Source organism: Apostichopus japonicus, chromosome 22 (genome assembly GCF_037975245.1).
Source record: "Apostichopus japonicus isolate 1M-3 chromosome 22, ASM3797524v1, whole genome shotgun sequence".
Taxonomy (NCBI): Eukaryota; Metazoa; Echinodermata; class Holothuroidea; order Aspidochirotida; family Stichopodidae; genus Apostichopus; species Apostichopus japonicus.
Genome location: NC_092582.1, coordinates 4,221,221 through 4,235,717, shown reverse-complemented (window position 1 = coordinate 4,235,717; position 14,497 = coordinate 4,221,221). Strand labels below are relative to the sequence as shown.

Sequence of the window (14,497 nt, the reverse complement as noted above, 5' to 3'; positions counted from 1 at the left end):
GTATCATATTTTTAGTATTTTCAACCCAAGGTCAGCGCCCATAAAATATATATATTTGGGGACGTTTACCAACATCAAACAAAAAGCAGTTCCTGCATTATTATATAGCTCCTTGTTATTTCCTTACAGTATTCGTTTGTTGACACTTTGATCGTGGCAACTGAGGGCGTAAAGGTCAAGATTCCAAGCCGATACGAATTACACCGCCACAACATGTGTTTATCAAAAAGATATTCATATAAAAAACAAGCGTCCTCTTTACTTGTAGCGATCGCTGGCTTGTGGCGTTATATTAGTCGCTGATTCACAGCTTCCCAGTTCATTGATCATTTGAACTACCAATTGCTACGTACGTGCATTCTGTGAGTTTCATCCGTCGTGTTTACATCCGTGTTTTTAATCTATCGTTTTTTCTGAGAAATGTGTCTCCATGTTTCCGTTTTTCAGATCTTAATACCAAATTTCAAGCCTGTTTTCCCAGCCTGTATAAGACGGAATTGATTTTCACCAGGTCGGTAAAGACATTCATCAGCCTGCGCTATTGACCGTGATTGATGTACTCGTATTGGCCTGTAACATGCTATTGGAAATAATCGAGTCCAATTTTACAAAGGAAATTTATTTTGAAGAAGAACTTGAAGCTGTCAATTCAGAAATTGTGGAGTAGATGTTCAACAAATCTGTTCGTGTGAAAAGCTGATTTTCGTCTGACATGCGTGTCTTAAAGTATCATATTAATGCAGTAGAATTTACGTACGTGCGTACGTACAGACAGGTAGACATTAGTTTAACATGCAGATACACTGAAGCATTGGTATGAATGGTTATTACGTACTGCACCATGACGGAACCTATGATCCTCTCATAGATACATACAACTTTATCGCTCTCGGACATTAAATTATCCCAGTGTCACTATTCCAGCCTTCGGAACATTTGTTTTGAAGTGTTAATTAGAATAACTAATTAATTTTTGTCAAACAAAAGAAGAAGAGTCTAATAGGTCAAAATGAGTGTGACTGTGAGTCGACCGAGCCCACCTATTCATCTTCAAACGACCCACCTGATACCATCCCCTGATATCAGGGCCCCACCCAGCCCGAAGTCTCCGGACCCCATCCCAGGTAGTTCTTGCTATGCTCTGAGGGAGGCAGTGGCCAACTTAACCTTTTGGGGCGACTATGACGCAGAACTGATTGGAGAGGGAATTTCTTCAAAAGTCTACAAGGTAAGAATTTTTTCATTTCTCTCTTTTTCATGCACTGACTCTAAAAATATTTCAAATTTCTTTACACGAGCTAATGATCCATGGCTTATTGGATTCAGTACGTTTAGACACTGTTATAATATTCGATACTCCTGAAAAAAAGGGAAGAGAAAGCTATACTAGTTTCATATCGGACATCCGTGTTTAACTCATTTGCATAAATTGTTGATAAACGTATAGGTTAGTTTCATATCGGACATCCGTGTTTAACTCATTTGCATAAATTGTTGATAAACGTATAGGTTAGAAATCGAAAATGAACGATATGCGAAGGAAGAAGTGATAAATGTATAGCTATACAGGACTCTAGTATACTGCTTTTAAAAAGCTTGACAAACAGACACATTCTGTTTCAGTTGTTATTCTTCTTTTTTTTATCTTACATATTTACAGTTTAAACCGTCTATATGGTTATCCAAATTAAGGCACCGTTTGAAATACGGTCACAAAATTACAATACTATTCGCCCACCCCACCCCTCCCCCCCCCCCCGCCCTTTCATTTCTTCGACGGATTTGGAACAAAAATATCCAAGATATTGGTAGATTTGGAGAAAACGTTGTGTTCGAAGTGTCTGAATATGCGGGGTTGTCTTTCACTGTTGTTACATGTGCAGAAACTTGCCCAGCATTGTATAGCATATATATATATTTTCAATATTATTATTATTATTATTATTATCATTATTATTATTACGTAGTTTTTCCAGATTTCTATAAGCTATAAACAGTTCAGCAAACGTTTCGAATCATTTTCAAAACCAGACAACTCTGGTCGTTTTTCGGTTTAGAAATCAGCAAGTATTAATGCAGCAATCCGTCTGAAATTACATGATGTTAATGATAGGTCCCGCTGTGTTGGGATACGCGGGACCATGCATATTCTTTTGACCTTCCCAACCCCCAACCCCTCCCCTTTAGAGGCTTCCTCTTGTCTCCTCCATCTATCTCCTCCATACATACCCTACCGACTCTTCCATCCATCCATCCTCTATCCCCCTTCCCTGTTAGCCCGGTCCCTGTTAGCCCGGTCCCTGTTAGCCCGGTCCCTGTTAGCCCGGTCCCTGTTAGCCCGGTCCCTGTTAGCCCGGTCCCTGTAAGCCCGGTCCCTGTTAGCCCGGTCCCTGTTAACCCGGTCCCTGTTAGCCCGGTCCCTGTTAGCCCGGTCCCTGTTAGCCCGGTCCCTGTAAGCCCGGTCCCTGTTAGCCCGGTCCCTGTAAGCCCGGTCCCTGTTAGCACGGTCCCTGTTAGCCCGGTCCCTGTTAGCCCGGTCCCTGTTAGCCCGGTCCCTGTTAACCCGGTCCCTGTTAACCCGGTAGGTTTACCTATATAATGTACAGTATATCCACGTTGCTGATCACGTATATAGCTGTCTCCATCCATGAATTTTGTTCTGCTGGTATAACAACACAAGCCTGAGAGACGTTTCTGGATGCAACGAAGTTGGCGTTAACATGTTAATTGGATTGAAAGCATGCAGCTTGTTATTGGCGTTTTTTTAAAGATCTTGTTCTGTTTATAGGTTAATTAATTGCTGACTTAAAACACAAATTATCATTTTGTGACGTAATAAATAGACTGACATCCGTTTTGCATGTTTGCAGTTAAATATGACTCTTTTGCTTCCTGGAAAATTTATTCTTTAAATTAAAATCAATCAAAACGACTGGACGATAAATTGTAGTACATACTTACCATATAAGTATCTTCTCATGACAAGCAACACGAAAGTCAAATAGGAAAATATAAGCCCCTTGAGGTTCTGATATCATGTTATTTACAATGCATTAAAAACTTGAAACAAACGGTGTCAGAATGCATCCCTTTGTGTTCTGCGGTTTTGCTTGAAGAAAAATAGATATATAATTATTTAGAATGATGAAACAATAAGTTAGCATTAAAACAAAGGCCGAAAATGAGGGACTGTGCAGTATTTGCGTTAATAGGAAGATTTCAGAGACTTCACAAGGCGAATATTACTGAAAGACGACATGCACTCAAAATTATATTGTATATGCGTGTATGTGCGCGCGCCCGTGTTGTGTGCGTGTGTGTGCGTGTTTGTGGAAGTGATGTACCGTATTATGTTAGAACATAACATAAGGATGAAACTAATCCTTTAAAAATCTGTTCTTGCTTTTTGTTTTTGGTGCACAAAGTCATCATTTAAAGGAAAACAAATAGAGGATATTCAACATGTAAACTTTTTTTACATCTTACATAAATCTATACATGCAGGTTAATTTTCAACATGTTTATTTGATCAATTACGGTATTGCATTACAAATAAAATCATTATGGTGTGTTGTAGGTGTTTGTTGATTTTCAATTTAGTTCTGTATTGTCAAAACGTTTGTTTCCTCTGGTGACGATCTTGCAGCTGTCATAAGTAGCTAACGTCAACTCGATATGATTTCTTTACTTTTGTGTATGATGCATCTTATAAATAATTTCACGTACGAACTTAATGTCATGTCACTATACATTATGTGTGTAAAAACACACACGATGCAGACCGTATTCCCATGTGGGCGATGGGGGCAAAATACGAAAGCAAAACAAAACATGAAAATGTCACCTTCGTGTGTGATACACCTTGAACTCGTTATAGCAGCTTCATATGTTGCTATGGTGGTATCCCGCAGAGAGACATGTTTATGGGGGGCATTGCAGTGCAGGGTATAATGCGCGTCTGGTTGGACTGCATGTTGTTCTATACCGTAAACGTGTTCTTTGCAGCACGGTAAATGAGACTTTGACACGCTCCATTTACATAGACGTTAAATATGAATGTAAGAGACTGATTTCGGTCAGCTTGCGGCTTTGATAAGCCAATGAGGCTTCTTCGCGAGTTCATGCTTGCAGGAGGATCTAAACAAACATGTGATCAATCTATGTGTTGTATATACGCTTATGCAGTCTACAGTCTTAACATACGAATTCATGAGATACGGTACACTGTTGCGACCTCCCTGTTAACCGAGAACCCATCGCTGTTCCCTACGCGCATCTCTGCCTACTGCCTGAGAAAACATGCCGATGAGGCTTATATGTGGATAGTGTTGTTGGAGTGAGGAGGGGGGGGGGGAGGGGATGCAATAGATGTTGTATCCTCCAGGACAGGAACCAAATAAAGAGAAAATAACCGGATTAGGACACCTCGTGTTCGTGTGTAATTATACCAAATAACCAGAATGTCACTGCATTAGTATGCTGACATATCACTATATCTACTGTAAATATAGCCTATACAACACTAGATAAAATATGTAAATAGGACTGCACAGTTTAAGTCCCGGATAGTCACGCGATAGAGGTGATTTAACGTTTCTCGTTATAAAACGAGAAAACCACTCACACCAGTAGATGAATGAGTCTCGAGTGCCGTGTATATATCTAACATCCGAATATTGCTTCAAAACAGCCATTTATTTTATTACCCTGATGAATATGATGAATTTCTAGTCACTTTTTCAGTACCGGAAATACTTATGATCTCCATTCCCCTGCCCGATTATGCTTTATTTCAAATAAAATGAAACAAACTAAACTTGCTGAAAGTTAACATCCTTTTTGCTTTCATTTTCGGTTTCTATTCTGCGCTTTTACGAAAAGGCATCAAGTCAATTTAGCCCTGTATACGCACCCCCCCCCCCCCCTTCCATAACAACATCAATTTGCAACTACGTAAATTACATATCGTGTTGAATGACTGCTGTACGCAGCTATATGTCTACATTTCTGAATACGAAATTCTTTTTAACAAAAAAAGACTTTATTCCCCGTGAATCTTCAAAGGAGATGTATCAGAAGACCTATCACCTATAGGCTTTATTTGTGTCCTCAGAGATTCCATGACAATAATGTAGGTTAAACCTATCGACCTTTGCGACTAACATTACAAAACGGTATTCGTCTTTCTTATGACTACAGTATTGGTATGAATTCGCGCCTAAAGCAACACTTCACGCTTCATATGAGTAATGGAGAGTGAACTTGGCCTAAACCAACGGACAATCTTTTGTCTTGATGTAAGGATCTATATCATTGTATTACTTCTATAAGTGACGCCTTGAGATTCCAACTGGTTGTATTTTGACAGGTATAATCTTTTTTCCTGAAGTGATATTCCTTGTCTATTTGTTCCCAATTTGTAGCTCCCTTGTTTGTTCTTTAAGTGATGGTGAAATGCGTAAAGTTTGGCAACCTTGTAGCCGAACTTGAGCAGTAATGCATGAGTTTACGTAGATCGGACAGTCGCCCTTGTAACTTGGAATGGTCATCATTCTTGGAGCGACCGTATACGACCTTGTCAGAGGTCACCTGTGACATGCAGTCGCGCGCTCTGTGCGCATGAATTCATTATACGAGTATTGATTGATTGAATACGGAAACATAAAAACAAGGGAACAGTATACATGTGACACGTTACTGCATATTCACCAGTAATCGCTCTCATCATTCGACCGTGACGTATCTCTATTAAATTTTTATGTAATCTGTATCTGATATGAATGATACATACTCTTTTCTAAACTCGGCAAAAAGCACCCTCACGTGCAAGGGTTTATAAATCTAGCCTAAATTGATCAAAAATTGCATAAAACTAAGGCCATATTAGCTTCTAAATTCATGATTGTAAAACAACGGCCAAATAAATAGTTGAATATTTCATGAATCTAAATGTAAACCAACATTGATTTCCAAAATCTAACGCAACCGTGTTTGAGACCTTTGAAAACAATGGGACATTATGGGGATAGGTCTTTCAACGTCGGTGCTCAAACTATAATTTGTTAAAGGGCAGTTACATTAAATTAGTCTTTTATAGACGTGTATATTATGGACCCAACAGATTGAAGAAACAGGTTTATTTAGTGTATTTAGTACGATTTTCACGAGGAATTCGTGTTCATTAACTCCGCCGATCGACACTCAAAAAAGAGCTTCTTGGAAATTCTCAAAATGCGATCGAACATAAAAGTCATTGCCTGTGCAATTTATTACATGTGATATCCTGCATCAGAGAAAGATGTATTACGGTAATTTGAAAATGGTCCTATTGGTACTAAAATCGTGGTTTACGACGTATTCAAGCCATGATCCGATAAATTTATTCTAACCCTATCACATCAACGATTTTTTCGTTTTCTCTTCACGATTCTGCCGTAATACCTATATCATCTCCCTAATGAAGTAATCACTCAACTCATGGAAACTTGTTACTTTATGTCTAGTAGAAGTAGAAGACGTATTGAATGATGAACTTCCGGGCAGAATTTTATGAAAATCAGGGGGCACCCTACATTTTCTTCGATGGGAGGGGAATATGAACGTATTGTGCTTTACTTCGGATTCTATATTAGTTTAAGGTTACTCGGTGTTTTTACCGTCGATCCTCCATACTTAGACTATATATACTTAACTTGAAACCATAGGACTGATAGGTGAATGATTATAAAAACCAATTACATGTTGTAGCCTAGCCTTTGTATTACGTGCACTCGCCATGGAACAAGAAAAAACAAAACCAATACACTTCCGCGGAAACGGTTTGGCACTTGCTACTGCTCTGAGTTTTCTTCTTTGAATTTTGTTACTTTGCATAGCTTTCTTCGCAAATTCCTTTATTCGAGTTCGCCCACTACTACATTGGACCAAGATATATTACACACTTTATAACACATTTACGTACAGGTGTTGCCTGCTTGCATAAATCCCTAACACACTTTCCACAGTAGCGGATTTACGTTAGCTTAGCCTACTTGCATAACAATGCCTACCACGCTCTCATATACTTACGTCAGCCTAGCCTACTTGCATGTAAGAATCGGATGATATTGATACACATGGGCGTCAACAGGTGGGGGACGGGGGGGGGACATGTCCCCCCACTTTCAAAAGTGGAGGGGATATCATATCATTTGTCCCACCCACTTTTCAGAGTAGTTATTAAAAAAAATCACATGCATATGCGCGATTTTCTATTTAAGGTCAAGAAATCTGGACTCCCTGGGCCCCTGCTATCTATCACTTGCACCGTCATTTATCTCCCATTCTCCCAATATCCTAAATCTGCCCATTTAATTCGTTCGGGGGGGGGGGGGAGGGGGAGACCATTCGAAAGTGTATTGAATCTTGCACACATGTTGTTTGTATGGGTTCCAAGGGATTAGGTAAGCCATACAGGTAGATGGTGATGAGTTACTATGTTCATATCACTACCTCCAGTCCCTTGGACTGGACGGACGAATAGGGGTGTAGGGGTTAAGTAATTAAGGCTACATGTATTCGCCGGATATGGTAGATCTTTATTGTTGAGTGCCGGCTAGGCGCTACACACGCTCTGCGCGCGGTGCCTTTTTCTGTTTAATATTATTAAAGTACCTGGGCACATAACAACTGACGTCTCGCACCTACATGCATGTATTATATATACCACTCCACTCATCCCGGAGGTGACGGCGCCACTTTTTCAATATTTCGTTTGAGATGGACGCTGTGTAATTCGTCTCCCTTGGTGTCAGAACGGCATCTTTCTACCAGTACTTTCTGTCGGAATTTAGTTTTGTGAGACAAAATTTCTCCTCACAGATCTGGTTCTGATGTAACTAAAAACGACTCAGGAAGGCCGTCTCCTGCGATCTAGTCTTATGTACCCAAATTTACCAATAGTGGCGCTCCGCCTAGATAGTATAGTGTCCCCCCACTTTCTGAAACCTGCTGACGCCCATGTTGATACATGTCATCAACAATCTTGAAACCTCTCTAATTATACTAGATAAGTGAGTTATAAACTTCACCTTTTCAGGCGAGTCAGAGACATGTTCACACTTAAAAAATATTGATCGTGTTATCATGTTTTCCATCATCCCACACACAACCGCTTATCCCTAAAAGAAGAAGAAAACAACAAAACAAAAGCAGCAACATGTAAGAACGGTTTAGAAGTCAATCAAGTCCGTAAAAGTAAGAACGGACGCGTAATGTCTGCGTCATATTTTCATAGAACTGCGTATTTTGATCGCTGTTTTCTGGTTTCTAGTCTATAGTTCAGTGACAAAACCTACGGTACTATATATGTGCTTTTGATCACAATAAACGTTGCTATGGTAATTACGTCATTGTTGTATCATATAACAAATACTCATCATATTGGGTTCATGTCGTGTCTAACAATATAGCGAGTGGCTTCACATTTCATATTGTTCCTTTAAGTGGTCCATAAAAGCTATTTAACATACAGGACAGCTCTCGTGACAGACAAGTCGTTTGGTGAGATTTTAATTAACAGAAAACTGAAAAGTATCACATCTCACTTCAACAATACTGAATTGCTTACTGCACTTAATAGGCAGGACGTCATGTGTTTATTATACCTATATGTCTTTATCCAACAATTACACTAAACATTTTACTGTACATAAACAGGCACGATGTTATCTGTTTAACATGGTTCTATATACATCTCATTACAACAATTATACTAAAGGTTTTACTGTGCATAATCAGGCACGATGTTCGTGTGTCATGAGTGACCTAAATCACATCTCACATCAACAATGATACTAAAGTGCTAAACTGTACAAACAGGCAGGATTCGCTGTTATAATGGCCTATATATGCTATTCTATACATATAACATAATAATGAAACGTGTTAGTATCAATTGACTAACTTTAAATGGTGCATTGAAAACACAATGCTTTCGCTTTACCGACTTTTCTTTGAACGCTTTTCCGAATTATTCTTCGAGCTTAACAAAAACTGATAAACAATAGGCTATATGTATGTATTGTGTGTGCCTGTGTGTGTGTATACTGTACATATATTGTAATACGATGATAACGCAAGCATAGGTATATCACGTGGCTAATTGAAAAATGTTCCTTGAACAGTTGAAACTATACTTTCACAAATAAACCGACTTCATGTAATGCTATCTGCCGTCTTCTTCAAGCTTAATCTATATATGCAACCTTTAACAACCGACCTTTCTTGCCGCAGTGGCACCCCGAGGTTCGAGCCCAGAGGGGCCCGGTGACAAGTATTATATACCGTAAACATAACCGTTCATCCTATGAAACCGGTCACCCGTCTTATAGGCAGGCGACTGTTCGTCTATAGTATTAATATTGAAGGTGCAATCAATAAGCCACATGGACCCATATACTCTTTATGGCCCATTAATTATTCATCTAGATATCCAGTTCTTCGGGTTCGAGTCCAGTAAGTTAACCATATTGTGCAAGCCCAAACCATATTTGGGCTTGAGTGAATATGGACGCCACCATGCATGTCCTTGCCATCTATCTTATATCATAACATTTTCATTTTATACACTGCATGGCTGTATTGCATACAACTCCATGTATTGTTTATTAGAGAGCTAGATTGTCTGTTTACAATTTTGTATATCACCTTTCAATTCCTTATAAATTCAGTCTAAATCATTCATTATCCATTATACCGTGCTTGCACGGTGAATCGATACACAATATTTTTGATATGTCATATCCTGTTTATAAAGTGAATTCATCTTCTGAAGAGGAGACATTAAATACAAAATTCGCCAATGGTTTGAAGGAATTCCCAAATCGACATCAGAATTTCAATTATGTATGCATATAAATAGGATATGTTTAGATTTCAAATACCGGGTAAACGGGGCAATCATTATTATATATCAGGATTTGAGTGTTTGGATACAAATATTTTGAAACAACTTCGTGGTACAGAATGGATTTTCTTGCACAATGAGGACACATATACCAATTGAATTTTGAAACGTCCATTTAGATTTATGTCTTATATAAAGGAGTTAATTTTGTATTTTGCCCCCCCCCCCAAAAAAAAAAATGTTCCTGTTAAGGTACTTCATCCACCTATATAAAATCATTGCTGCAGGTTTCGACCTTGATGTGGATCTGACCTGTATCGGGCGTGTTACTTCCTCGATATGGTTTGATAAACGATGAAAGCAAATCAATAAGTTACTAAGACAGGACTTACGTTTAAAAGTGGTTGATTAATTTCGCCAAAGGTTGAGTAACATCAAACACAAGGTACAACTTTACTAATATAACACACTCTCTGTTCTTCACAAGACAGATAATTACGATAGTGTCTGCAGATATAAAAAACCAATTCGCGTAACACAAAGCGTATCCATTTGTGTGTATTTTAAACGTACGTACATTATTCATACATCTGATGTACTTAAGTACATGCAGTAATTATCTTTAATGCGGGAGTGAGTACATGCTTGATTGTAACCTGAACAATTCTGCTTGACTCTTCCGCCTCATACAAATACTACCGTAAGAGTTAACGTACCATCAAATATTTAAGTATATGTGACATTAAGAATTTGAAATTAAGTGTATTATTAAGGGGGGGGGGGTTCTTTTGCCCGTTTTCGCGCAAATGAACGGATGCGACTAAATTGATGCATCTCTCGTTCGGCACTATAATATGCAAAAATCACAAAAACAACATATTAACTAAAATATCGTCCTTAATGACAGCCTTCACCAGCTAACTATGCGTGTGTACGTATATGACGAAGAATACTGCTAAATATTTGATGTATAGATATCAATTGTGATCGAATTCTGTCTTGGTTTTTAAAACATTCTCCCGAGTAAATCAATCTTGTCACTAGGTGTTGTGCATGCTATACAGAAGAGGTTGGGGGGGGAGGGGGTGGAGTATATTCTATATTTACCGGCTAAAGGAAACATAATTGGCATTTAACAGCGATCGATATTTACTTCTATATATGTTCCTTGCAAATCGGTGATTTCAATTTTGATAAATTAGTGTATAAGTTATCACCATCTATATAGAGATGATTTCAAACGCAAGGTTATTGACATGCCCAATGACAATATACTATATATATATTTATAACCATTATATCACGTGATATATCTTACTTGGTTTCAAATTAACAAGGTAAGTAAGACGAAGCTTTTACTGGAATATCTTGTTTCCTCCATTTTACTGTCCAAAAATGGACGGAATTATTCCATAAACTTAACGCTCAAAATTGTGTTTTTTTTCTTCTTCTTATATCGTTTAGTGGAGGGAACGTAGCATGTGGGAGGGAATCCGTGTATACAATGTCAAGATAATATGTCAACAAATTTAAGAAAATCTAATACTTGTTTACAACAGTGTGACGCTCTTTAATTGATATGTTAATGTGGTAGCAAGTTTAATTGACGATGATCACACAGTCACAGTCCCGATGCAACGGGACTGGGGCTGAGAGCGGATCAGTCGTTTGGTAGTTTGTTTTTCGTGCCCAGGTTCTTTCCTGGGCGACTTTTCCTTAAAAAAAGTTTAATTGACAATTGGAAAAATTCCAACCCTCTTTTTGCTTTTTTTCAGCTTATATTTAGCTTTCTATTGTCATTTTATATAACGTATATGTTCTGTTTAGCGTCTATCGTATTGTGCATGTTTATGACATGATACTCAAGTAACAAATTTATCATGTATCTGGTTATTCGACTAACCACGGGTTTTTATAAATCTATATTTTGTTTTTTACTCCAGGTTCGTCACATGGTCAGCAATGACTTACTGGTGTTGAAACTTAGTCAAAATCTCGATAGAAGAAACCAAAAGAAGTTTATCCAGGAATTAGAATTGCTAAACAAACTTGAACATCCCAACGTTGTCAGGTGAATATACACAAAACCTTATTTGGGTCCATTCCTATTGAGGGTTCATAATGTGATTTATAGGCCATGTGTCTTGTTGGGTATTAAACATAATTAATATTGCTCTCATGTATATATTCAATTACTTCAACTTCAAAATGTTTTTCACTTCCGCCGTTAAAATCAAATTGCGCCCTCGAGTAAATTGCATTCAAAACGCCTCAGAATATTTCTTCGGGTTTCAACAAACAGAAAATGAAACTGTTAACAAATTTATATGTTCTTTCGATATAATTGTAGAGTCCCATAAAGACCACTGGATGGTAAAACTGCTAAAACGTTTTAGCACATGTCCGTCTTAAAAATTTAACGTCCTCAATGAAATGAATCAATGAATACAAGTAAAATATATCTCTCCTCAGCGGAATAAGGGCAGCTAATTCATGCCAGCATGTGAATCACGAGGAAGGGGAAACGGTGGGGTGGGTGGGGTGGGAGGGGGTTACTTGTAAATGGTCCCATCTGTCCTGGGTTCATGCAGGCCTATATAGATTATGCTCATCTAAATATTGGAGATGTGTTGATGTGATAAGAAATATGACCGCTTTACAACATTGGTTACGATACATGGGTTACAACATCGGGGCCGGCGTAGATAGCCTATAGCAGAAACGGGCAATAAGGAGCAGCCTCTCACCCCCCCCCCCCCTACTCAAGTTACAGCCCACTATGTGTATCAACACTAGTCCAGTGCCGTTCAAACTTGCCAATCACATATAAAACAAGGACTTGTATAGTCGCCTCCATAATGTTGAATCCCGTTTACATTTCACCCAGGATTGGTTCTTAGAAACACTGTGTACAAGTCGTGTACATGTGATTCCTTTTGTAGTTATATACGTTAGGTCCTGTCTCTTTGCCAAGAATAACTTGTACTAACATTTCCCTTTCATTTCCTGGTAGGTGATGCAATTTGGCTGAAGTCAGTTTGAAACTAACTTACTAATGCATACACTGCAGATTATGATTCTTCATGTATATATTATGTTAGATTATAAAGTATAGCAGTGCGCATGCGTGTTGCTATGCACATTCAATTACATTTCTGGTACCGCCTATAGTATTCTGTGTATATACACTGAAATCATGCTAAGTAAACCATGCACGAGTTACGGTATTGTCACCTTTGGAAGAATGTGCGCACGTATCTTTGATAAACGTCTAAAAATGGTCTTAAATATACTGCGTTTGAAGCAGAATAGATAAGCAACACATGCACCACTCCAATTTTTACATAATGTTAAGCTTTGATTGTTCAATCACGTATCCCTTCACCTACTTATCTTTTAATCGCACGTGTAACTCTATATAGATGGCCCTGACTACCCACCCCACTGTGCGCGCATTTTCTATTTTATTCGTACACAATTGCTAATCCTAAAGAATATTGGCGCTCCGGTACTCTTCCTGACCGCGGAAAAATCTGCTTCACGAAGAATACGGCTTCCACGTATACACTGTGTTACATTCGTAAGGTTAAATGCCTTTGATTAGACGTATAAACGTTTACGTCAATTGTTTTTTTCCGTCTCCAATGGACACGGCAGATTCTTATATACACACATGTTATCATAAATTATATTACCTTACACTTCGAGAAAAGAACGATTCATTCATTCATACAAACAATGTCTTCACATTACACACGTGGTACCTCTATATACGTATTTCATTGTACGTGCCTAAGAACCATTCCAAATAGGCCTATGCTGTATCTTTAACATTATCGGCCTAACCGTGCTCATAATATGCTCAAATATGCATGCTAGAATATCAAATCATTGTCACTCATGTTTAACATTTAATTAATATTTTATATTCAACCAGCAATTAAAGCAATTTCGATCATTAGTAACGATATAAATCATACGAAATTATGTGGAAGGTCATGGAACTTCTGGTCAATCCTTTGAAAATTTGCCATCAAGATCAATCAGCATGATAAACTATATATGTGTAATGAAGGAACGCAGACGACCTTTAAAGATCAGCGCGAAAGTAGATCTTTCCTATTCTATATACATAGCACCTACATATAAAAACAATTACCCCTTACAATTTCCTTCCGTGCCATCCTACACTGTATATATGCCTATATATAATTTCGGGGTTTTTGGAGCTTGTTATGCGTTCGGTGTGACTATCCTTCTTGTTCTGCTACAGAGAACAGCGTGTATGCCAATATATGGTTTGAATTACACACTATTCATTTACACCATAGATCCGTATAAATAGTGTCATTATTTATTTTCGGCTGCGGTTGCGGCCGAAAAGGGAAATTCAAAATTCTTTGTATATATATATATTTATATAGATACCAATCAGTTGTTTATAACCAGTTGATAAAATACTATGTAAGATGTATCAGTTTCGAAATGGAATTTCCTCCAAATTGATGAATAACCTCGCGGAACTTTGAACCCCTATTTTTTTTTTTTTTAATTCAAATATTGAACGTACAAGGGTTTAAAATGGATACAATAGCGAAGCTTGCCGTTGGT

General features: G+C 38.1%; 1 protein-coding gene across 1 annotated transcript in view; it reads left to right on the top strand.

The window, feature by feature from the left end:
- Positions 1 to 14,497, top strand: part of LOC139963751 (uncharacterized) — a 38,939-nt gene that overhangs the window by 4,077 nt on the left and 20,365 nt on the right. The window contains exons 2-3 of the mRNA XM_071964866.1: positions 448 to 1,228; positions 11,830 to 11,957. Of these exons, the coding sequence (XP_071820967.1) occupies positions 1,010 to 1,228; positions 11,830 to 11,957 (347 nt within the window). The 5' untranslated portion in view covers positions 448 to 1,009. The remainder of the gene's footprint in view (positions 1 to 447; positions 1,229 to 11,829; positions 11,958 to 14,497) is intronic.